General features: G+C 30.4%; 1 protein-coding gene across 1 annotated transcript; it reads left to right on the top strand.

Annotated features, from left to right (window-relative positions):
• Positions 1–51: 51 nt before the first annotated feature.
• On the top strand, positions 52–27,166 carry LOC142333929 (uncharacterized). The gene is made up of 6 exons (XM_075381550.1): positions 52–4,974; positions 11,258–11,347; positions 13,702–13,783; positions 19,011–19,133; positions 22,613–22,735; positions 26,164–27,166. Exons 3-6 carry the CDS (start codon positions 13,739–13,741, stop codon positions 26,878–26,880), a joined length of 1,008 nt encoding a protein of 335 aa, XP_075237665.1. The 5' UTR covers positions 52–4,974; positions 11,258–11,347; positions 13,702–13,738; the 3' UTR covers positions 26,881–27,166.

The raw sequence follows: 27,166 nt of genomic DNA on the forward strand, positions 1-27,166 counted from the left end.
CATTTGTTCAAAATCTTAAATCTCTGAAAGTTCTTCACAGATTGCTTTTAAATTTTGACACGTTGCATTCAAATACGTTTGTGTTTTTATATACCTAAGATGTCACACCTGCGACAGGTAAAAACATACATTTAAAAAAAAAATAACACTATCTGTTGGACATAAAAGCAACACACGCTATACTAAGTATTTTACGACTCCATTTCAATGTGTCCGATATGTGTGTCCGCTATAGACTAAAAAGCTTCTGGACCGATTTACGGGCAGGGAAAAAGGGAAAAATTGAAAAAGGTAAAAGGGGGAAAATGGAAAAAAGAATAAAGGGAAAAACAGGAAAATGAAATGTAAAGGGAAAAGGGGAAAAGGAAGTAAGGGGAAGAGAAATGAAAGAGGGAGGGGAAAATCAGGGAAAGTGAAAGGGAGGAATGGGAGGAAGGGAAGGGAATATGGTAAAAATGAAATTGGGAAAGGGAAATTGAGAAAAGGGGGAAAGGAAAAATGAGAGGAGGGAAAGTAAAGGGGAAAGGGTAAAAGGGAAAGGAAAAATGAGAGGAGGGAAAGTAAAGGGGAAAGGGTAAAAGGGAAAGGTTAAATTTTGTGAAGTTCTGTAATGTTAATTTTGTTAATGTTTTATCAAACTTTCAATTGTGTTCATTTAATCTATATTTATATATATATATACTCAAATCTAGCAATAGTAAAGCATTGCCGGGTCTGCTAGTATACAATATTTTCTAAAAGTTGTTCCTTATTTTTTTTTTTTAAATAATAATATCCATTTCTACCAAACCATGCAACAGAACTGGTTTCTTTATACTTCGCTTACAAAAAAGGGTCTTATTTACTTCCATTCCCATTTTTAAAAATTACCTAAGCATTTAAAAGTTCCCACCAATTTTATGATTGAAAGATTGTCTTTTTCAGAAACAATATTACTCTACCAATGAATTCTTAAATAATGCCAATTAATTTTTTTTTTTAAACCTGAATTTGATGCATGTTTTTAAATGTTATAAGTACATATGTGTTCAAAAAACACATATGTAAACACGTTCTTATTGTAAGTTATTTTGTAGTTTTTTATATTCGTTATCTTCATGTAGACATCTAAACATTCTTTCATCAATTTATATTGTAAACTAGTAACATGGACTTTAATCACATATTTTTTATTTTATAATTAATTATTTATTTTGTGATGCTGCTCTATTCAAGGTTTTACCACAGTCTCCCATGACTCAACCAGGCAAATGCAGAGACAATTCCTTCTTTTATCCATGAAGTAACTTGTTTACCCATTCCGAATAATAATATATTTTTTTTTTGTCTTCAGTCATTTGACTGGATTGATGCAGCTCTCCAAGATTCCCTACCTAGTGCTAGTTGTTTCATTTCAGTATACCTTCTACATCCTACATCCCTAACAATTTGTTTTACATATTCCAAACTTGGCCTGCCTACACAATTTTTCCCTTCTACCTGTCCTTCCAATATTAAAGCTACTATTCCAGGATGCCTTAGTATGTGGCCTATAAGTCTGTCTCTGATTTTAACTAAATTTTTCCAAATGCTTCTTTCTTCATCTATTTGCCGCAATACCTCTTCATTTGTCACTTTATCCACCCATCTGATTTTTAACATTCTCCTATAGCACCACATTTCAAAAGGTTCTAATCTTTTCTTCTCAGATACTCCGATTGTCCAAGTTTCACTTCCATATAGAGCGACACTCCAAACATACACTTTCAAAAATCTTTTCCTGACATTTAAATTAATTTTTGATGTAAACAAATTATATTTCTTACTGAAGGCTCGTTTACATTCAGTGGTCTATCTTTGTTATTTCTACTACATTTCATTACTTTTGTTTTGTTCTTGTTTATGTTCATGCGATAGTTCTTGCGTAGGACTTCATCTATGCCGTTCATTGTTTCTTCTAAATCCTTTTTACTCTCGGCTAGAATTACTATATCATCAGCAAATCGTAGCATCTTTATCTTTTCACCTTGTACTGTTACTCCGAATCTAAATTGTTCTTTAACATCATTAACTGCTAGTTCCATGTAAAGATTAAAAAGTAACGGAGATAGGGTACATCCTTGTCGGACTCCCTTTCTTATTACGGCTTCTTTCTTATGTTCTTCAATTGTTACTGTTGCCGTTTGGTTCCTGTACATGTTAGCAATTGTTTTTCTATCTCTATATTTGAACCCTAATTTTTTTAAAATGCTGAACATTTTATTCCGGTCTACGTTATCGAATGCCTTTTCTAGGTCTATAAACGCCAAGTATGTTGGTTTGTTTTTCTTTAATCTTCCTACTACTATTAATCTGAGGCCTAAAATTGCTTCCCTTGTCCCTATACTTTTCCTGAAACCAAATTGGTCTTCTCCTAACACTTCCTCCACTCTCCTCTCAATTCTTCTGTATAGAATTCTAGTTAAGATTTTTGATGCATGACTAGTTAAACTAATTGTTCTGTATTCTTCACATTTATCTGCACCTGCTTTCTTTGGATCATTACTATAACACTTTTTTTGAAGTCTGACGGAAATTCCCCTTTTTCATAAATATTACACACCAGTTTGTATAATCTATCAATCGCTTCCTCACCTGCACTGCGTAGTAATTCTACAGGTATTCTGTCTATTCCAGGAGCCTTTCCGCCATTTAAATCTTTTAATGCTCTCTTAAATTCAGATCTCAGTATTCTTTCTCCCATTTCATCCTCCTCAACTTCCTCTTCTTCCTCTATAACACCATTTTCTAATTCATTTCCTCCGTATAACTCTTCAATATATTCCACCCATCTATCGACTTTACCTTTCGTATTATATATTGGTGGATCTTTGTTTAACACATTATTAGATTTTAATTTATGTACCCAAAAATTTTCCTTAACTTTCCTGTATGCTCCGTCTAATTTACCAATGTTCATTTCTCTTTCCACTTCTGAACACTTTTCTTTAATCCACTCTTCTTTCGCCAGTTTGCACTTCCTGTTTATAGCATTTCTTAATTGCCGATAGTTCCTTTTACTTTCTTCATCACTAGCAATCTTATATTTTCTACGTTCATCCATCAGCTGCAACATATCGCCTGAAACCCAAGGTTTTCTACCAGTTCTCTTTATTCCGCCTAAGTTTGCTTCTGCTGATTTAAGAATTTCCTTTTTAACATTCTCCCATTCTTCTTCTACATTTTCTACCTTATCTTTTTTTCTCAGACCTCTTGCGATGTCCTCCTCAAAAATCTTCTTTACCTCCTCTTCCTCAAGCTTCTCTAAATTCCACTGATTCATCTGACACCTTTTCTTCAGGTTTTTAAACCCCAATCTACATTTCATTATCACCAAATTATGGTCGCTATAAATGTCTGCTCCAGGGTAAGTTTTGCAGTCAACGAGTTGATTTCTAAATCTTTGCTTAACCATAAAATAATCTATCTGATACCTTGCAGTATCACCTGGCTTTTTCCAAGTGTATATTCTTCTATTATGATTTTTAAATTGGGTGTTGGCAATTACTAAATTATACTTCGTGCAAAACTCTTTAAGTCGGTCCCCTCTTTCATTCCTTTTGCCCAGCCCGTATTCACCCACTATATTTCCTTCCTTGCCTTTTCCAATGCTTGCATTCCAATCTCCAACTATTATTAAATTTTTATCTCCTTTTACGTGTTTAATTGCTTCATCAATCTTTTCGTATACACACTCTACCTCATCATCATCATGGGCGCTTGTAGGCATATAGACGTTAACAATCATTGTTGGTTTAGGTTTTGATTTTATCCTTATTACAATGATTCTATCGCTATGCGTCTTGAAATACTCCACTCTCCTCCCTATCTTCTTGTTCATCACGAAACCTACTCCTGCCTGCCCATTATTTGACGCTGTAATTAATTACTCTAAAGTCACCTGACCAAAAGTCGCCTTCCTCTTCCCACCGAACCTCACTAATTCTTACTATATCCACATTCACCCAATCCATTTCCCTTTTTAAATTTTCTAGCCTAAAAAACAATAATAATATATATTAATATATTATTATTCGGCATTTATCAGAATAAAATATTTATTATTTTATTAACAAAAGCACAGCAGTACTGGATCCTGGAGCACAGATTATTATATGAAGTCCTATAAAAATTTAATGAACATGAATTTCTAAATTTATCTGGCAAAGGAAAAAGTCCTTTATTTACAAAATTTTCACAAAAATATCTGTGGTTGTTACTATCTTGAATTTAAGTAGAAATTGCTCTTCTGACTTATAACACTTCCTTTCCAAGGCTAAATTCTAAATAAACATAACAGAAATTGTTTCTCAGAAATAATAATTATTAACAGCCACTGTGGAAGGAACTGCATTATAGTTTTGAAAAGTTTTTAGTTGATGAAAGAATGGAAATTAAGAAGTTCTTCATAAATAATTCAATATATATATTTATCTGTTATTTGTAGAATCCCTTTATATTGTAGATTAAGCCTTGATTTGTACGTCCTATTTATGTGAAATTTTTCTCTGAAGCTGATCCTGCTTTGTGTATAAATCAACACACTTCCTAATTTTCCTTTGTAACTATGTTTAAACGTACGTCCTGTTCCTCCACTGTAATTTATCTTACTATTATCAATCTTCAATTATGTAATCCTAAGATATTTGTGTTCAATATTTCTGTTTGCGCAAGACCGGTTCATCAGTGACCTACATTCTCGAACGGTCGATAGACACCGTCGTTTAACATGGTTGTTTTCGATTATATTAGTATCGATAATGTGCGTTAACTATTTGTTGATGTGTGTACTGTTATTGTTTAAGATAAAATTCCTTAACTGTTTACTTATGTTGTGTGGTAGAGTAATTCTTAGTTAACAATAAAACTGATTGAAATTTTTAATATAGTAAGTGAGCAAGCTTTGTAAACTAGTTATTTTGTGTATGAAAATTTGTCGCCAAACCAATATGTCTGGTAAGCAATAATATTATAAATAAGCTTATTTTGGTTATTACTTTTCTATTAGAATGCGTTGGTTCTGTATTCTCGTTATTAATTTTTCATTATACTCGACTTTTTTTTGTATGGATGTAGACTGTTTTATTTCCAAGAAGGTGTTCATAAACTTTTTTATTCATTCAATTTTCAGGTTATTTTATTTATAAATTTTGGTGCTTTTTGTCTGTGTTTTATAAATCTTTCTTTCTAAGTGCTGGATTTTTTTTATCAAAACCACAAATTTTTAATTTGATTTTTTTAAACGAAACATGAATATAGTACCATATACTTAGACACAAATAAAACATCAAAGTATGGAATTTAAAGCAGTTACAAATGATTAAAATTGCTAAACATTTATGTAAAGAAGTGTTTAATTAGTTACTATTTATAAATCATTAAAGCATGTGGTTGGTGTTTTCTGACTGCTATTTATCTGTAATATTTAGTATTATTTATTTACAGGAAGTTAGTTTACTGTGAATAAATAAAAAAAACAGGTGTCATGTTAGTTATGTAATGCCTTAACAATTAAAACTAGGATTAATATTTAAAACAAGCTTTTAAGCTTGATATATTTTCAAAAAGTGTTTTATAAGAAAAAACAAAAATATCTATTTGTGTACATGATTTTCAGACTTTCTTGCGGTCTGTATTCCTCTACCCACAAGTTCTTTAAATTAATAATAATTAAAGTATTGTGATATTTATTTATTTGTTTTCAAAATTTGCTCTAACTTCATCAAAAATTAAAATTTGTATAAAAAAGAAAAGGTTCATATCCTTTAACCATTAGTCCATCAAAATTAACAAAAATTTATCTGAAGCAATATTAGAACTCTTTTGTAAATGTAATGTCCAAAGAACTTAAGATCTTCTTTCCCTCCAAAGTTTAATTAAAAATTGAAAGAGGGATATTCAAACACTTATTTTTTAAAGTGCTATGTATCATAGTGGGACAGCAAAAACTGCATGATATCAAAAGTTTGAGCCTTGTTATAAACTCTTTCTTGGAAAACTATTTACTATTTCCATGACTGATGGTAGTATAAAAATACTGATCCATCACAGTGCATATACAAATTTTTTTGTGCACACAAGTGTACAGTGAACTAACCAGATTTTGTACATGCTCTCCTAAGTTTAGTGGATATAATGATCTCATATGCACAAAATGTTTGCGCATTCCACTGGAGCACTGCCTTTGTTCATTGAGTACTTATGTACTTATGTATTAAGTACATAATGTATTATGTACTTTTTGTACTTATGTACTTATGTATTAACATTTTTTTGTACTTATTTGTACTTTTTTAAACTTTTTTGTACTTATGTATTAACGCCACCGCAGCTACAACTTTATTTAAAAACAAAGTAGTCAATCGGATTTCCGTGGAAAATGAACAGTCTCTTTATTAATTTTAATAAATGGTTATTTATATTTATTTATTTTATTAATATAATTTAACCAAACTTAACCTACGCACGCTAACCTTGACTAATCAACACCATAATTTTTTGAGTATTTATTTAATAAATTCAGTAATTATTGCAATTATTTATTATTTAAATAATCAAAACACTCCTGTTAATTAGTCAAGGTTAGTGAGCGAAGCGAGTGTAGGTTAAGTTTGGTTAAATTATATTTATAAAATAAATAAATATAAATAACTATTTATTAAAATTAATAAAGAGACTGTTTTGAATCTATGTTAAACTCTACATCGGCCCATTTTCCATTTGAATATAATTAGCAAGAAAAGCACATAATAAATAACATGTCTCAGTATTATTGTGAGTCTTACTTCTACTTTGAATATATTTTCTGTCACGTATGTCTTGTTTAGATTTCTTTAAACATTGATAAAGTATGGATGTTCAAAATCATAATTGGAAATTCATGAAAAATGTTTAATTCCCAATCAGAATCAATTTTCAATTCTTCCACATTGCAGGGAAGATCAGATCCTTAACACAATTCTGTTCTCTATTCTTTAGTAAACTACCAAAAATAACAAAAACAGAATAACTAATTAACTGTTGCGATACAGTTAAAATGTTGGCTACTAAACTATCATTTTGGTTTATATTGATTGATAGTGTAAGTGTTGATAGCAAACGAGCATCGACAGTAAGCATAGTGTAGAAAAGACAACAATGAGAGAAACATGCTGTAAATGAGAGTTCTTTTTTGTTCTGTTAAATTACACTTAAAGTAAACTGCTGGTTATCATTGAACATTTATTTAAAGCACTCTGCAACAGGTTATGGACCCAGGCATAAAGGTTGTGAAAATTTTGTTATATTTGTAACTATGTAGATATAATATGAAATCGCAGTATTTTATGAAGTTAAACAAAAATAATATTTGGAAATTCCAGATGAGAGTAATATTGATAGCTAAAGATCTCAATTACCAATGGAGATATACAGAAACCAGATGCTGCGGGATTGAAAAAGTATCAAATTTGCGATGCACGTGCTCAGGATGTGTTAGTAATGTGTGTGGAATCCAAGCCTTTGTTACATGTTTTAATGAGTAAGATTGCAATTGAAATGTGGACTAAACTGAAAACAATATTTGAGCATCAGTCAAGTGTGAGTATTCATAACTGAACAGCTGAAAGAAGAAGTAACTGAAAAAATGGTTATTATAAAAAAAAAAATTGACTTTGTCGGATCAGTATAAACATATTGTGTCTACTTGGGAATCAGTGGCTGAAAATTAACAAATTCTAAGCAGTTTAACAGTTAGATTATTGATTGATGAAGATGAGCATTTGAGATCTAGTGAAGATACTTAGGGGTTAACTGCTAAACATGAAAATAAGTTTAGCCTCAAATGTTTTTCGTGTGGTAAGGTTGGACATAAAAAGAATCGGTGTTAGAATTATTCAAGTTCTATGAAAAAAAATAAAAATAAAGGGGGGCATTTTTGTCATAAGAAGGGCCATATATTAAAAGATTATTAGTTTCATCAAAAGAAATCTATCAGAGGCAGATAAACAATATGTAAATGATTCAAGTGAAAGATTGACCATAATTGGAATTTCTGAGGTGAATTTGGATTAGTGGAGTATCTGATCAAGTATGTTATGATCTAAAGGTGTTTAAAAAGTATGTACATTTCATAATAAACCAAAAAAAAAAAAAAGTAAGAATACACGATGGTTCAGTAATCACTGCTATTGGTATTGGTACTGTTTTATTAAATTGGATGATGGACAAAAGTTCATAAATATGAAGATGAAAAATGAAAAGACAGTTTCATCCTTAAGTCATACATAACTGATTTAAGGATGAAACTTTTCTCACAGGGCAAGGCTCTGGAAAATTGTTTTTATTTGAACTCAGATGCCTATGAAGCAGGATTTATTTACAAGGAAACAAATCAAGTTTGTGCATTCACTAGATGGTCAAATAAACTTTTTCACATTGTTTTTTTTTTTTTTTTGGATAACCAGAATTTTGTAGACCAAAGTGATTGTTTTATGACTAATGATGCCATAGTGAACTCAAATTAAAAATCTTTAATCTGGTGGTATAAAAGTTTGGCACACAAAAATTTTAATCATGTGAAAAGTTTTTTGAATCAAAATTATATTAAGTGTGAAATAAAAATAAATGAAACCTTGTTCTGCAAAACCTATCTGCAGGGAAAACAACATCATGACATTTAAAGGAGGTAATTCACAGTCAACTGAAGTTTGAAACATCCATGCTTATGCCTGTGGTCCTATGGAAGTTGATTCAATTGGTGAATTTCGTTGTAACTTTTTATTGAAAGATGACTGTTTGGATTATAGACAGATGTTTTTTTAAACATTTTTTTTTTTGTCTTCAGTCATTTGACTGGTTTGATGCAGCTCTCCAAGATTCCCTATCTAGTGCTAGTCGTTTCATTTCAGTATACCCTCTACATCCTACATCCCTAACAATTTGTTTTACATATTCCAAACGTGGCCTGCCTACACAATATTTCCCTTCTACCTGTCCTTCCAATATTAAAGCGACTATTCCAGGATGCCTTAGTATGTGGCCTATAAGTCTGTTTCTTTTAACTATATTTTTCCAAATGCTTCTTTCTTCATCTATTTGCCGCAATACCTCTTCATTTGTCACTTTATCCACCCATCTGATTTTTAACATTCTCCTATAGCACCACATTTCAAAAGCTTCTAATCTTTTCTTCTCAGATACTCCGATTGTCCAAGTTTCACTTCCATATAGAGCGACACTCCAAACATACACTTTCAAAAATCTTTTCCTGACATTTAAATTAATTTTTGATGTAAACAAATTATATTTCTTACTGAAGGCTCGTTTAGGTTGTGCTATTCGGAATTTTATATCGCTCCTGCTTCATCCATCTTTAGTAATTCTACTTCCCAAATAACAAAATTCTTCTACCTCCATAATCTTTTCTCCTCCTATTTTCACATTCAGTGGTCTATCTTTGTTATTTCTACTACATTTCATTACTTTTGTTTTGTTCTTGTTTATTTTCATGTGATAGTTCTTGCGTAGGACTTCATCTATGCCGTTCATTGTTTCTTCTAAATCCTTTTTACTCTCGGCTAGAATTACTATATCATCAGCAAATCGTAGCATCTTTATCTTTTCACCTTGTACTGTTACTCTGAATCTAAATTGTTCTTTAACATCATTAACTGCTAGTTCCATGTAAAGATTAAAAAGTAACGGAGATAGGGAACATCCTTGTCGGACTACCTTTCTTATTACAGCTTCTTTCTTATGTTCTTCAATTGTTACTGTTGCTGTTTGGTTCCTGTACATGTTAGCAATTGTTCTTCTATCTCTGTATTTGAACCCTAATTTTTTTAAAATGCTGAACATTTTATTCCGGTCTACGTTATCGAATGCCTTTTCTAGGTCTATAAACGCCAAGTATGTTGGCTTGTTTTTCTCTAATCTTCCTTCTACTATTAATCTGAGGCCTAAAATTGCTTCCCTTGTCCCTATACGTTTCCTGAAACCAAATTGGTCTTCTCCTAACACTTCCTCTACTCTCCTCTCAATTTTTCTGTATAGAAAAAATCAAATGGGTCAGAAAATTAAAATCTTAAGAACATATAATGGTAAGGAGTTTGTTAATTGTGTGAGTAAACTTCGTGCTGAACTAGAAATGCCTTAAATCATTGAAACAGTTAGAATTATGATGGCACCAAAACATGTAAGTAAGTCATTTTGAGCTGAAGCAACAGATGCAACTCTGTATTTGATTAATAGAACTGAGACAAGTACAGTGAAAAGTAAAATACTTTATAAATTATGAAATAATAAGCAAAGTTTTGATGTAAAAAAATAAAACCACCATTTGGTACAGTGTGGGTACATATACCAAAAGATAACAGAAAGAAGCATGATCATAAAAGTAGAAAGGGAATCTTTGTAGGTTATGGTAAAAGTACAAAAAGACTGAGAGTTTATTTTTCAGATATGAATGCAATAATGTTAGAAAGAGCTATTATTTTTGTTCCATCAAAACTGAACAATTTCTCGTTTTTATTGTATTGTCAACATGAAGAAAGTTGAACACAATGGAAACATAATTAAGAATGTGACTGCAGATGAAAGTTTAGAAGGAAGTTCCCTGAACGTAAACATACATAGCCTTACTGATAGAAGATAGCTTTGTCCTGTGATCAGTTGCAACCTCCAGTTAAATACAATGATTATGAAACTGTGTTTGTTAGTGTGGCCGACATTGAAGAACCAACGTCAAATGAAGAAGCTAAACAGGCAGTTTTTTCTAAGGATAGCAGGATGGTATGAAGGTTCAGTTGTCATTAGCTGAAAATGATTCATGGAACATTATTGATAAGTCACAAATTGTGATGTTATCGACAGCAAATTGGTTTATAGAATTAAACAAGATAATTGAAGCAAGATAATTCAGTTTAAATCTAGGTTAGTTTCCAGGGGTTCATGCAGGTCAGTTTGTGATGTTTATTCTCCTGTTACCAAATTAAATGCAGTCAGATTAATATTAGCTGTTAGTGTACATTTTGACTGACTGTGTTATACAAATGGATGTCTGTAACACGTTTTTGCATGGTGAACTGAAAGAAAATGTATTTAACTGAGAATTGCAATTTACCAAATGATAAAGTGTGCAAACTTAAGAAACCAATTTATGTTTTAAAAACTCTTACAAATGTTGGTGTGATAAATTTAATGAATTCATGATATTTCAAAATTTTGTAAGGTCAAGTAATGATTATTGTTTGTATTTCAGATTAACAAATGTTTTAAAGATTTATGTTGAAGACTTAATTATCACGGGCCAAATAAGCAAGAAATTAATATTTTAAGAATGAAATGATGAGTAAGTTTAAAATGAAAGGTTTGGGTTGAATTTCATATTATTTTGGTATTATTGTAAAAAAAGTTTAAAAGATGACATGTTAACTTTGAATCAAAGTAATTATCAAGAAAATGTAATAAAAGTTTTCAATATATTTGATTATAACTGTCTCTACACCACTGAGTAACTTTGATTAAAATTATTTGCTGAGAGCAAAACCAGAAAATACTGAGTTAGAAAATAAGTGTTGAAAATTAATAGGTTATATTATGACGATGGCTATTCAGAAAGTAAGGAACGTTTTGGAATTTTAAAAAACCAAGTACAAGAAAAACATTTTATTATATACATGTGAAAGAGGGACTAAAATACTACTTTTCAACATAATCACCATACAAAATTAACCAGGCACTTATCATAGCGGTGGACAAGCTTTGAAATTCCTGTGTCATAGAATTCTGCCGCCTCTGATCTCAACCACTCAGTGACGCACCCACCTTGCACAAAATTTGTGGTAGCCTAGCTTCTGTGAAATAATTTCAAACAATAAGTCCGTGAAACTTGTGAAAAACATAGAGAAAGCTCAGTTATTGTGAAACGGCGGTTTTCACGAATCTTTTCGTCAACTTTGGAGACCAGATCGTCAGTCACAATGCTCGGATGTCCCCTCTTCCCTTTATTGTGAACATTTGTTCGGCCATTTTTAAACTGAATGCACCACTTCCTGACAGAACTTTCACTCATTACGTTGTTCCCGTACACTACACACAGTTCCCAATGAATTTCTATTAGTTTTAAGTTTTTTGCCAACAAAACATGAATCACAGACCGCACTTCACAACTGGCGGGATTTTCGATTGCAGCACACATTTCAAATTTGTATATAAAAAAACGGGCAGTGCGGAGATGTTCCCGTTGTCATGGCTGGACGCTGACTGAGGTGCCGAGCGCGAGCACACCAATATATATATGCGATTGGCGTGCGCCTGACGGCGTCAGGTGGAAACGTTCCTTAGTTTCTGAATAGCCCTCGTATGTAATTTTTGTATTATGTATGTTAGGCAGCAATCCAGATTTGTGTGCAAGTATTAGTATACCAAAAGTTGTGCTAATAATGATTTATTATGTCTGAAAAGAACGTTACACAACATTAAAGGAACTCTTGATTGGAAATTAGTTTATAGTAAAAATTTTACTACTAATATTATCAAAGGTTTTGTAAATGCTGACTGGGTTGGTGACACCACTGACAGAAAGTCCACCAGTGAATATTGTGTTAAAATTTTTAATTATAGTGTCTTGATGTTCAAAGAAACAGTTTTGCGGTTGCTCTGTCTTCCACTGAGGCACAATATGTAGTCCTTGGTCAATGTATCAAAGACACTTGTTTGTTTCAAAATATTTTAATTGAATTATATGTACTTTTATTTTAGGACTTCTTCTGCTATACGAATTAGTAAGTCTTACGAGCAGCCTGAACGGTTAAAGCACATTGACATTAAGTATCATTTTATTCAAAAGAAAATTAAGCAAGATATAATAAAAGTATGTTATATATGATTGGATGTTCAAGTGGCTGATGCATTCACCAAGCCTCTCAGTAAAGTCTCATTTGAAATATTAAGAAAGTTAATGTTAAATGAAGAGTAAGAACTGATGTTTCTTTTTATTTTTGTTGATATTTTTTAAGTTCATTATATTCTGTTCTTGGCATGTTATATAATGATACATATCTAATGTGGTATTGTTATACTTGTAAGGTTGTCATGTATTGTATGTATTATTTTTGTTATTGTAAACATTTCGATTGAGGGAAGGTGTTGTGATAGAGTCGCAATGTTAGTTGCTAAACTATTGTTTTGGTTTATATCAATCGATAGTTTAATATAGTTAGTGAGCAAGTGTCGACAATAAGTGGATTGAAGGAAAGAGAGCATTGAGAAAGAGTACATGCTGTAAATGAGAGCTATTTTTTGTTCTGTAAAATTATATTTAAAGTAAATTGCTGGTTGTCATTGTGTATTTATTTAAAGCATTCTGTATACCAACATTAACATTTCAGTGGATACTGAATTTTTCAGTATTAAAAATGCAAAAAATATTTTAAATATAAATTGTTTGGATAATTTGTTCATGAGCTTTCCATTGTTGTTAGAGACAATTTCTGATTAAATTTCGTGATAGTACATTAAAAAAATATTTGTAGGGCCATTGTACTGTGTAAATGTTTTTTGTTCGCAGAATTGTGGTAAATCAATATCTTAATATTGATACACCACAATCTTCTTGACACTTCCAGCAAAATATTATAATTTTTTTTCTTTAAGATTTACATATTAAATTTGCCTGTTTCATTATAAAAGATTTCTTTTTAGGAATTTTGTGGTCATTTATCCTGTTCGTTAAATCTAAATGGATGTGAAAATAAAAGATGAAATCTGTGATTACAATGAAGAGGTAACAATTAGTTTTAGTCTGCATTTATAAATTCTTTTCTCTTTTTAGCATTTTTTAAATTTCATTACAAAAAAAATTTCAGGCTCATGCTCTTTAAAAAAGAAAATAATGTTAAAATTAATAGCCAAGTAAAATTAGGATTTAGAATAAACGCTTTGTTAAATTAAGCTCTCTTTTATTGGAATTGATCACAGTTAACTACACTACGAGGGTCATACAGAAAGTTCTAGATTTGATAAAGCAAACACAAAATCTTTCAGAAACTGTTTTTTTATTTTAAAATGTAGTCACTTTGTAATTCAGTGCATTTAGACCAATGAGTTTCCAATTTTTTTTTAATACCTTATTGTGATGCGATTCATCCAACTCCACAAAATTATTTGTCTCAGCTTTGACATCATCTGAAGTGAATCTTTGTCCAGCAAGCCATTTCTTCAGGATTGGGAAGAGAAAGTAATTGCTGGTAGTCAATTCCAGTGAATATAGTGCATGTGGAAGTACTTTAAAACATAGATGTTGCAATTTTGCAGCAACAATTCAAGTTGTGTGTGCAAGTGTATTATCGTGGTGAAAGAATTTTTTTTGGCCAGATGTGGACATTTAGCTTGAATAGCAACCTTCAGTCAGTCTAGTATTGAAGCTTAATACTCCCCAGTTATGATTGTGACTTTTTTCCAGGGAGTCTTATGAATACTTGTAATACCATGAAATTTACAAAATCCATAGCCCTGACTTTTCCTGTGATGAAACCATTTTCACTTTCTTCACACTTTTACTTGTTGCCACCAACTGTTTGGTCTCTGACACATAATGGTGAATCTATTTCATTTACTGTTATAAAACATCAAAGAAATTCAAGCAAAATTACATTTAAATAGATCTTAACACCCTTTAAGTGCATTCAGACAACTGTGGTTTTGTTTGACTGTCATCAAACATGGTACCCATCAAGTGAAAAGCTTTTCATACTCAAAACATTATGTATAATATGTTGGACAAGGTAGCATTGAGATGATTGCAATATCAATCAGCATGCATAGTTACCTTCAGTCTGCAATCATGTGATATGGCATAATTAATTTTTTTGACAATTTTGTTCATAAGGGTTTTTTGACGTCCCGAGTGGATTTGTTGCATCCACATAATGATTTACTGTGCATGCTTCTGGAGTCCATGTTATAATTCAAAATTGTACACAGCGTTTCATAATGTTCTTCGGAGTTTTGAAAATTCATTAACAAAAACCTATTTCACTCATAAGAGTAAAACAATTACTGTATGAAAGAATACTTCAAATAGTTTTTTCCACATACAGTATGCAGTTAGTATACCATTTGCACGCTAGGCGTCGACAGTAGAGAAAATTGCTGCCACAGGAAGTGAGAAGTAGTTTTGTGTGTTAGAATTTCACTTGTAAAAGTCAGTAATTTCTGTGCAATGTGCGTTTTGGTTGAAATTTCATAAGGAGCCACCAAGTGACAATTCAATTCATGCATGGTATAAACAATTCAGTGAAACCGGTTGCTTGTGCAAGTGAAAATCAACCGGTCGTCCATCAACCTCAGAAGTCGTTGTCGAATGTGAGCGTGCAAGTTTCATTCGCAGCCCGTCAAAATCGACTGTGGCTGCAGGTAGAGAATTAGGAATTCCGAAAACAATAGTGTGGCGAGTTCTCCGTAAACGTTTATTTTGCAAACCGTACCATCTTCAATTAATCCATCGTTTTTCTGATGGAGATAAAACACATAGGCTCAATTTTTGTTTACAGTTACAGGAAAAGATGTTGTTAGATAAAGGTTTTGTAAAGAAGATAATTTTCAGCAATGAAGCTACTTTCCTTATTAGCGGTAAAGTAAACCATCATAATGTGCGAGTTTGGGGAACTGAAAACCCACATGCTTATCTGGAACACATTCGGGATTCTCTGAAAGTAAACGTTTTTTGTGCGATCTCTCATGAGGCAGTGTATGGGCCGTTCATTTTTATGGAAACGACAGTAACCGGCATGATATACCTGGATATGTTATAATTATGGCTTATGCCTCAGCTACGCAACGACTTCATTTTCCAGCAAGATGGTTGTCCTGCCCATTTTCTAAACGAGGTTCGACAGTACCTTAACACAACATTACCTTGGCGCTGGATAGGACATGCGTCTGAAGAAGACCAACACATTATGCTGCAGCCACCAAGATCACCAGACCTCACGTCATGTGATTTCTTTCTCTGGGGTTACGTGAAAGATAAGATAATGTTTATCCCACCAATGCCACACGATATCACTGAGCTAAAGGATTGCATAATCAATGCAATCAACTCTATCGAAAATGACATGTTAGAACGAGTTTGGCAAGAGCTAGACTTTCGTGTTGATGTGTACCGTGTCACCAGAGGAGCACATATTGAACATTTATAGATTTTAACAAAAACTGTTTGAGTCCATGCATCACCTCATACAACTTTCATTTAGGTAAGTGAAATATTTTTTTTGTACTGAATTTTTGTAACTCCTAAAAACATTATGAAACGCTCTGTATTTAAACTTGTTTTCTAATGCAGCGCCATTATCATGGCTATAATACTTTCTTTTCTTTTTGAGGATTCAGTAATCCCACCATAGCATTATTTACATTCTATTTCTTCAAAAAATGTTCATGGCTACCAGACATATAGAATATACAGCTGTCAGTCTGTATTTAATATCTGAAGAACACCATGGAATGCCTGATATGGTGTAAAAAAATTTTTTTGTATTTTTAACTGCGGAAAAAATCTGTCTGCTACAGATATCCCAATTTTTAAACTACACAACTTCCACAGAAATTCTCAATAGACTTGTAAAGCAATCAATATTTCTACTGTTGTAAGGGCAGAAAACCAACCCGAAAGCTTTTACCCACATAGTTGAATATAAATAGAAATTTCTTACATTTTTCTGATTTTTTTTAATAGTTAAAATTGATTTTATTTAGTGATTCGTTTTTAATTTTTAGATTGTTATATGAAACCCATGCTTTATTGAAAATAAGAATCAGACTGAGTAGTTCATCAACAGCTGTATATCGTATCAAAAATTCCTATGTTTACGCCATTGATATTTGTTTGTATTCTATATTAATATATGGTGCGAACACAGATAAATCTTGTTACAACTTAAATTTGTTTTTTTAGTTTTATCAAGTAAAACTCTTCAATAATTAAAAAAAAAAATGAATTGTTAATCTAAATTAGTTACTTGACAATTTTTTTTTCATTTCATGAACACTTCTTCAAGTCATTTGCGATGATAATTAGAACATTATGCTTAGCTGTGTGAGGTCTGACATTGTCGTGATGGCAAATCACATTCCAACATTCTCCTTATATTTTTCTTAATTTTTTAATGGTTAAAAATTGTTTCCACACGAGTGATTCGTTTATAATTTCCAGAATGTTGAAAAATTCCAACATTCTAAAAAGTTTCAAACCATTTTCATATATTTCTTTAAATTCATCACATTAACACCAGTTAGTTGTGTATAGTATTTCACTTTTTCAAAAATATATCGCTGGTTTGAATTCATTGTCTACAAAAATGCTAATTGTCTTTTATAACTTTATTACATAAATTAGCTATTCTTCACAACAGAAATTACTTGATTCTCATCAATTAATTTATAATAAAATTAAAAAAATATTATTTTACAGAAATAATATTTCTGTCAGTAAATTTTTAGACAATACTAACTAAAACATCTTTTAAAAACCCTGAATTCTCTGTCTTTCTTCAACGTATACATATGCTTAAATAATTTTCATTAATGTCTTCTGAATTTTAATTCATTATATAATTACAATTTTTAATATTTATTATCTTCAGCTATTTTTCTTAATACCTTACATCCATTTTCATCTGTATATTTTAAATATGAGGTTTGGTTAAACATAAATCAAACTTTTGTCTTTACTGCATTTCTTAGTTAAAATTGGCGAGTTTAGAGTGGCACAGGTATGGAGGTCCTTGCCATTTGCAAAGGCAAAAATATTCCCATTATTTAAGTCTTGTAATCTGTCTTTTCGAGCTGTCATTGTTTATCTATTTTCTCCACAAGTGTTGCATTGTGAATGCTGGGTACTAGTGCCAGCTCTTGGACAGATAGAAACCTGTTTAGAGAAATAAAAGATGCCATCAGCCAGTCATGTGATTCTCCTTTATGACAACATCAGGCCTCACACAGCCATTAGCATTCAGAATAAACTGGATGAAATTTATTAGAAAATCTTAGAACACTCCATTTCTCATATAGACCAGATATATCTCCCTGTTTTTTTTTTTTTGGACCATTGAAGAATATACTGGAAAAACATTAATTCCAGAGTAAAAACGAAGTAGAAAGGTTCATGCACAATTGGCTCGAATGATATCCACAAACGTTATGAAGATGGGATCCACAAGTTCAGAAAAATGAGAACTTCTATGAGATTACATAGAAAAGCAATAAATATGTTTTGTATTTTTCTTCTGTATTAATAAATGTTAAAAATAAAAGTCCGGTTTAATTAATATTTTTGTTTGATTAATATTGATAATTAATATGGAACTTCAACCACTTCAATTTTTTTTTTTTTACAATTAATTCTGTATTTTATAATTGTGTTCTGGTTATGATTTTACCAAGGATTTTCTCGATTCATCCAGGCAAATATGGATTCAACTCTTTTTTCTATCAATAGAATAGTATATTTTGGTATGACATATATAATGTGTTATGTATTGATCAGAATAAAAAATTTGTATAAATATTTATTCAAAATTTCAGTCTTCTAACATGCTTGAAATATTTCAATTGCTAAAAGATTAATTTTTCTTTATAATAAATTAAAAAAAAAAAAAAAATTAATAAGCTAACAGGACAGCATCCCTGAGACAGTCCATAGACAGCTCTCTGTCATATTAAGGATGCACTGGCTTTGTAGGTTCTGACCTCAGAGAGAACGTAGCAAGATTAGACCTCTATCCTCAGAGCCGATAATGAGAGAAAAAGAAATTAAGGATGTGAAAAATGGTGAGAAGCAAGAAAAGGCAATTAAGGGGGGAAAAAGAAATTAAGGATGTGAAAAATGGTGAGAAGCAAGAAAAGGCAATTAACCATTCCCTTACTTAAAACATTCTATTTAAAAAATTTACTGGTATCCACTAAAAAAAAAAAAAAAAACTAACTCTGTAATATATTTTTAAATGTTTCAGTTTAATCATTATAAAATCAAAAGCGAAATTAAAAGTGAATTGATTATCAATTCAGATTGTGAACATGACAATTTTAATGGCGATCGTGATGGAGAATTATATCATCCTCTAGAAGAAACACAGGTTAGTGAGATTTGTTTCACTTTTACGGCAGTGTGTCAGTTATTCAGAATATTCAAACTATAGCATTTAAAGTTATTAATTTTCTTATTATTGTCATGCAAGTTTTATTAAAGAAAGAATAATTAAAAATTTTCTACTGAAGCAGTATGGTAGTATATCTGTGCCTCATCTAGGAAGTTGTGGGTTCATATACCAATAAAAAGTGTACAGTAGCACTTAGTTTTAAATGTAAACTAATAAATAAATTGAGTGGTTATTCAATTTATTTATTAATTCAATTAATTGAAAGTAAATTAAGATTAACTGCTTAACTTTAGTGACAATTTTGCAGTTTTTTCAGAGAATTTAATAATGGCCACAGAACAAGTTAACCATCTAAAAGAAATCTCATAGAAAATAGGGCTAAAAATTTCTTTCAAAAAGACTGAATTAATTCATCAAAGATTTATGACTGACATCAAGTCCTCAAATACAAATTATGGATAAATCAACAAAGTCAATAAATTTAATAAAAAAGTCTACCAATTAATAAAAAATATTATTACGAAAAGAGCATCTCAGTAAAAGCCAAAATCAAGTATTACAATATTGTAATCAAACCAGAAGCCCTAGGTGCATCAGATTCATCTTCAGTTTGAAATCTGGTGAAATAAATGCACTGGAAAAAAAAGAAAGCAAAATCTTGAAAAAAATTCTAAGTTGAATAAAAATAATTGAAAGCAAATATAAATTCATAAGTAATCTTGTAATCTTTACAAATACAATAAACTGAAAAAAGAAGAACCAAATTTTTCAGTTACCTTATTAAAATAAATAACAGACTCATTAAAAAAAATATTTTAACTACATTTATAACAAAATGAATAGGCCTCAGTTGTTCTAAAAAACTTTAAAAAATTAAAATATATGAAGAAATAGTACAAGATAGTACCATGTTCAGATAATTGGTACAAGATTTCAAGAGAAGGTGGAAAACAAAACCAGCAGCGTCTAGTCAGAACAGAAACAAAGCAAAAGAACTGGAAAACCAGGAAAGAAAATGAGCAGAAGAAAAAGAAATGAATGCAAAATTTTGATTCAGATGGTCCTTAGTTGGCCAAACCCAAAATGAATAAGTAAATTATTGATTATACAATAACTTTACTTCAGAGAAGTGTAACCTTAAAAAATTCAGTTCCTTAAAAAAAATCTCCTGGATTTTAAAAGTTAACAAAAATAAAAAAATAAGAACTCTGTAAATGCTGTTCAAAATTTTATTACATAAAAGTTGGTAGAATACAGTTTTTCTTTTAGTTTTGAAAATTGTGTACAAATGGCAATCCTCATTTGCTATACACATTTGCAATCGATATATGAAACTTTGTATCACCTGGTAGTTCATTTCTAGCAGTATTAGTACAATTTTTTGGCACACAACAAACATTTTAGTTCAACAGTTGTTGATGTTTCTTTGACATCAACTATTCAGACAACTCTAGAAAAAAAAAAAAAACAAGGGATGTACCATACGATTAGAAATCCCATTCTGTTTAAACAACTCATCCAGATTTCCAAATTGAATGAGTTTCAATTCCAAAAATGTCTGTAGTATCACCACATATTGACCAGAAGTTATTATTATTGAAGTTACATACTGAAGCTACATACTGAGGTTACTGTTCATTCATCCTCAAAATAATAAGCCCAATAAACACAATAAACTGAAAAAAGAAGAACCAAATTTTTCAGTTACCTTATTAAAATAAATAACAGACTCATTAAAAAAAATATAAAATCATCAACTCAACATATCTCGCAATGACACTGATTTTGTTAAGGTCTTTCATAAAGCTGTTGAGAATTGCTTTTTTCCCAGTAAAAAAATTTGTTTCTTAATATAACCCGGAAAATGAGAGTTTACTCTCATTTGCACATTCCTCATTAGCAGAAAGACATTACCAGGAACATTTTGAAAAGTATTTTCACTACATGCCATATGGTTTTTCCACCCAAGCACATTAAGTTTCTAAAATAGCTAGTGTTTTGTTTAGATGGAACATATGATCAACTAGTGAAATTCTTCTAACAGTTTCATTAGAACAGATGCATACTTCTTAAAGGCTGGACATTTGGAAGATCATAAAATGGGCTGTCTTATTATTACATATTTTCTGACATCTAACTGCTGAAAGGTCTTCTGGTTAGACCTTTTCTTGTCTTTTAAGTTCTTTCTCATTTTAAGTTCTCATTGCCAACAGAAATGTTAGCAACCTTGAAATGCATCTGAATGTTTTGCTGTGCCAGTTTCAAAAGGAAGATAATAATTATCCACCCCAGTGATGAAATGGAATTCATTCTCAACTGCTTGACAGTATAGAAAGCAAAATCTTCCTCAGGTGATTATCATTCTCAGATTAACTGCAACATGTTTTTAAAGTGGAAAAATGAATGCTTAACTTGCCAGTGAACAGTATCATTATTTTAGATAATGCTTTTTATCACAGTGCTGAAGAAAGCACTGAATTCAGCATCAACAAAAAATCAATGATTGATTGGCTGTGGACTAACAACTTACCATTCCATGAAAATTTGATAAAAGTTCAGTTGTATGAGACAGTTAAAAAAAATAAAGATTATCTGAAAACATATTAGATAAGATATTGGAAGAAGGCAGGTTCTCTGTTTTACACCTATCCCGTATCATCTCGATTTGAATCCCATCAAGGTGATATGGGCACAGGTGAAGAACCAGATCGCAGCCAAAAATGTACAATTTATGACAGCTGCAACAACAGAAATTTGTCATAAAAAGTTTGCAGAACTCTCAGTTCTCAGTTGAGAACGGGATAAAAGGTTGCGAACATGTTAAATAAAACAAAGATGAGTATCGCAAGCTGCGAGGAAGAACAACAAATTGAATATTTCATCAATTTGGGAAGCGAGAGTTTATCAGAATCATCGAAAGAAGACATGCAGTAGGGAGTGAAGTGCTATATATTCTGCAACTTTGTAATTTTTCACTTTAGTTATTTGTATTATTCTAGTGCTAGTTACAAAAATCATAACGAAATATGTTATAACGTAAAGTGCAAAAGTTCTACTGAAAAAAGGATTGTCGAGCTACTAAAAACAATTAAAAAAACACAGCAAAACAAGAAATACGTACATTTCAAGATAATAATATTTAATTTTTTTTACTTTAAGTATTTAAAAATAAGTTTCCTAAATATTTATGTATTATTTTATTCAGTTATGAATTTAATTATCGTTTTATATAAATATAAGACTAAAAATGATTAAAAAATTTATGATGTGAATTTGTTTATTTGATTGAAATAATCATTAGTATAAAAAAATTAGTTAAGTCAGATCTGTGCCAATTCGGCTTGGACAAGCTATACAAATTTCTATATCTACAGATTCATTCATCATCATATCTGCTAACTTATTTTTTTTTGTCAAAGTTCAATTAGTCTGTTCATTATGTATTTTATTTATAGTTTCAGTTTGTTAATTGCGAAATTAAAAGTGAATTTAAGACTAATTCATGTAATGAATTAATTTATCATAATCTTAATCAGAATGAATTAATGGCTTCACCACGAGTTACACAAGATAAAGTGGTCAGTATATTTTATTTATTAATAACATTTTGTAGTATTCAATATATTATAATTTTATTATGTAAGGATTTTTTTCCAAATAATTTTTACTTTCCTGTCTAGCGCTATAGCAGAGCTGTAGCTCTAGATGGGAAAGTATTGTAATCAGTCCAATTTGGGTATATGTGGTTTTCACAAGATTTTGACAATTGAGGAACCCAAAAAACGGGATGAAAATCTTCCAGATGTTAATATTCATATGAACATTTAGACATCTCTAGAACTGCTGGACTGATTTTGACCAAACTTGGTCAGATTACTTTTGTATATGGGACATTGATGCCATTAAATATTCAACTTAAAAGGTCAAGGGGGTGAGGTTGTAGAGCAAGGTCAACCTCAGTATCTTGAGATTTCACCTAATTAAGGTCATATGTTTCTTAGGCACATTTATTAACAATTAAAAAGTTACAATATTAGTACAAAACGTTTTTGCAAAATTGCATCTCTACTCCAAAAAATTTCTAAACTGCTACTATATTGTGATGTCACAGGTGAGCGATTAGACTTAAATAAATGAAACTCAATCGCCTCAGTACATGGTGCGTTAAGTCTGCCTACCATACAAACAAACTTTCTTCTGTATAAGTTGTGAAATTACATTAGTTTAGTTAGTGCCAACCGTCACCACTAGTACCACCATAACTGCGCAAATTAAATGCAGTATACACCCGTGCTTTAGTTCAAATCAATGAATTAAATAAACAAAAAAAATACTATATTTAAATAAAATGATAAATGTTTTTAAATTAACTTGTGTGTGTAAGCCATGTATCAGAAACAACCCTGGAGTTGTAGGACTTTCCCAGAATGTGGCTTTAGCTGGATGATGAGAGTCCTACAACTGTGTTGTCAGCCTTTTTTTTTGTATCCTGATATTGAATTGAAGAATTGTTCTTAGCTGAAAGAAATGGTAAGGAAATTTTCATTTTAAAATATATTATTGCAAGAAAACTAAAAGAAAATTAAAATTTTAATTTATTGTTGCAAAAAAAAAATAGTTATTTATTCTCATTTAAGTTTTTGTCTTTTAAAATACCCTTTGTTAGATCTTCATAGGTCATTGTGATAAACAGGTATCACTGTAATTTTGAATGGTATCAGATATATTTTTTGTTTTTGATAATTGTTCAAGGGTTGTGTATATCATTATGTAGTATATCATACAACAGTCAGTTTTTTTTAATTTCTTTGGTAAGTTTATATTTATGATTGTTTTATTTATTTTTCTACTTTGTGCTGAAATGTAATAAAATAAAATAAGTTATCTCTTTCTCTCCCATCCAACACCTATCTATGATTTATTAGAACTTTATAAAAATTTTTGAAGTCAAAAGTTAGATTATCTACTAAGATAATTTGAAGTTATTTTTCATTTTTATCATCATCATTGAATATTGTAACGATGTTGTGATATTCAAAGTATTTTTTTGTGAAAATTGAAGGAAAAACATGGGATAAAAAATAATCTGAATTCACATTCCAGAGATCATATGTTCATACTTTGTAGCAATCTTTTTTTATCAAGATGTCTACTTTACTTTAAAATTTTTAAATAATAATTTTATTTATAAATAAATAATTTTAAATAAGTAAATAATTTTATTTCTCTCATGCAAATAGCATTTTATAATTCTGTTCTTATTTACAATAAAAATTAAATTAAAAAATGTAAAATAATATTAACTTTTCATAAAAAATGAACTTAAAAAAATTCAACAAGAAATTTAATAGATACTATTTTTATAGTTGTAAGATTTTAAAGTGATATCAAACTAAGGTAAGTTGTTGATAATTGTTTGTAATTTTGGCACTTAAAAATCAAAATTTTAACAATTAAAGTATTTTAAAATTGTTTATTAATGTGGTTTCTTTTTAAATTTACTTTTCGTTAGTTTATTTTAGAGGTGTGCTAAGAAACTAATTCAGTTATCATAACTATAATAGGATGAAAAATTGGATGTCACTTCTTCTTGCAAATATAAACATGAGGTCCTTTAATAATTAAAGAGATAAATGTCTATAGAAAAAATATTATTTATTCAGTTACGATGAAACTGGCGCTACTTTTCAACGTAATCCTAAGATACATTTAGGCATTTATATCATCTTTCTGTGAGCTTTCTTATTCCATTAGTAAAAAATGGAATTACTAATCGGCGTCTTAGCCATTCTCCTATTCCATTCTTTACCCTCCCCCCTGTTACTGAACTCAATACCACCTAAAAATGAGAGGACCATACCAAAAAAAATATCTGATGATGTGAGATCTAGACGGTAAGGTGGATGTGGCAACTCTTTTTGACTGGACTTTTGAATAGCTTCCCATATATTTTGAGTAGAATGGGGGTAGGTGATATACTGCAGAAGAACATTTATGCCTTTTTACGGAGAACCATGACGTTTCCTTCTTATTGCAGGTTTCACATGGTTTTTTACAATGTCAGAAAAGTAGTCACTATTGATTGTACATTGTTTTTCCAAATAGTCACAATAAATATGGCCTTTCTAATTCCATAACATGTACCAGCTGATGCATAGGTTTTGAATTTTTTCCTGACAGGAATTCATGTTTCCATTTCATACTCTGGTGTTTGGGTTCTAGCTAAAAATGATAAATCCAGGTTTCATTTTGAGTTATGCAATCTAAAAAACAAGTTACCTTTCACTACAGCTGGTGTTTAAGTTTGATACAAATAATAATAATTATAAAATAATAATAATAATAACTATTATTTGGTAAATAATAATTTTTTTTATGAGTTTGGGTGTCTGAGATTTTGATTCAACCTTGAACACTTTATTCAGTAATTCAGTTTATCATAGATAATGGACTGTGCTGATACCATCATTAAAAATTTCAGTAATTTGCAAAATTTTTATGTGTCCATTCTTGTGAGTAAGTTCATTAATGTGATTTTACAGTGTCAGTCAAAACTTATCAGTTTTCCCATATAATAAAAATCAGTGACACTTGTTCTGCGCTATTTAATTTGTATGATCTAAAACCTGGTTAATACATTTTTTAGTATCCTGCTTTAACAATGCGTGTTAATTTTAGCCAAGTTTACATCTTAAGAAAATATAGATCTTTTCACAGAATGCTGTTCTTTCATGGTGCATGTTTCAAGCAGAGACAACATTTTTAAATAAACAAAAAAGATTAGAAATAAACGGCTGATATTTTTACGTCATTGGTGCCAATCTAAATATCAGACAGTTTCAGTTTATTCTAGCTTTACCACTGTTGCCGTTTATCTCTTTATTTATTGATAGATCATTGTAAATAAGTCTGCAATGGACTATGAATGAGTTGCCACATAATAGTTGGTGTCTTGCAAGTGTACAGGCTAAATCTGTTGTTGAGAAATATTTTTATTCTGTTGCAGGTAAATAATAGTGGTCCTGATGCCAAAAGAATTGCTCAATTGAATAATGAATCGACGTTATCAGTGAATAATATGAATTTTACATCAACAACAGCCAATGGAATTCTTCCTATAAAGGAAAAAGAAAAACCTTTTTTATGTACAACGTGTAATAAATCGTTTGCAGCTAGAACAAATTTAAGAAGACATTTAATAATTCATTCAGGTGCTCGACCGTATATTTGTGATTATTGTAAAAAATCGTTTAATCAAAAAGATATTTTAATTAGACATATTAGAATCCATACGGGTGAAAAATCGCATATTTGTAGTGTTTGTAAAAAATGTTTTCGATCTAGAACAACACTTAAAGAACATATTAGAATTCATTCGGGTGAACGACCATATTCGTGTAATTTTTGTCAAAAGTCGTTCAATCAAAAAAGCCATTTAGTTACACATTTAAATATTCATACAAACGAGAAACAATTTATATGTAATGTTTGTAATAAACAGTTCAACGGTAAAAGTGCATTATTCAGACATGTGAATGTTCATACGATGAATAAAATATATACTTGTCATTTTTGTCAAAAGACATTTTATCGTAGGACTAATTTGACAACACATCTTAATATTCATACCAATGAAAAGGTTTATACTTGTAATATTTGTAATCGTTCTTTTAATCAAAAAAGTACTTTGAGAACACATATGAATCTACGACATAAATTATAAAATTGATTTTGTGGTATATTACATACAGTTTTACGTAATTGTTTTTGTGGTTTGTTGTTATTTTTGGTAACTTTTGTATGTTCAAAAGAAATTATAATTGAATCATTCGACATAGAAATTTGTAATTTGACGTGTAAGTAGTTTAATTTCTTTTTAAGAAAACTATTACAGTTAATTTTTTTTTTTTTGTTAAGAAGTGAATGTCAAAAAATATTGACTCAGAAATGCTAGTTATGATTTGGAAGCTTTTGTTAAGAGAAAAAAATTGTTTACTGTTGGTGTAATA

Source organism: Lycorma delicatula, chromosome 13 (genome assembly GCF_047948215.1).
Source record: "Lycorma delicatula isolate Av1 chromosome 13, ASM4794821v1, whole genome shotgun sequence".
Classification (NCBI taxonomy): Eukaryota; Metazoa; Arthropoda; class Insecta; order Hemiptera; family Fulgoridae; genus Lycorma; species Lycorma delicatula.

Excerpts from the sequence above, each read along its gene's own strand:
- LOC142333929 (XM_075381550.1), top strand. The coding sequence starts at position 13,739 with ATGGATGTGAAAATAAAAGATGAAATCTGTGATTACAATGAAGAG. Across the intron at positions 13,784-19,010 it reads TCTGTGATTACAATGAAGAG|TTTAATCATTATAAAATCAA; the intron begins GTAACAATTAGT and ends TAAATGTTTCAG. Across the intron at positions 22,736-26,163 it reads GAGTTACACAAGATAAAGTG|GTAAATAATAGTGGTCCTGA; the intron begins GTCAGTATATTT and ends ATTCTGTTGCAG.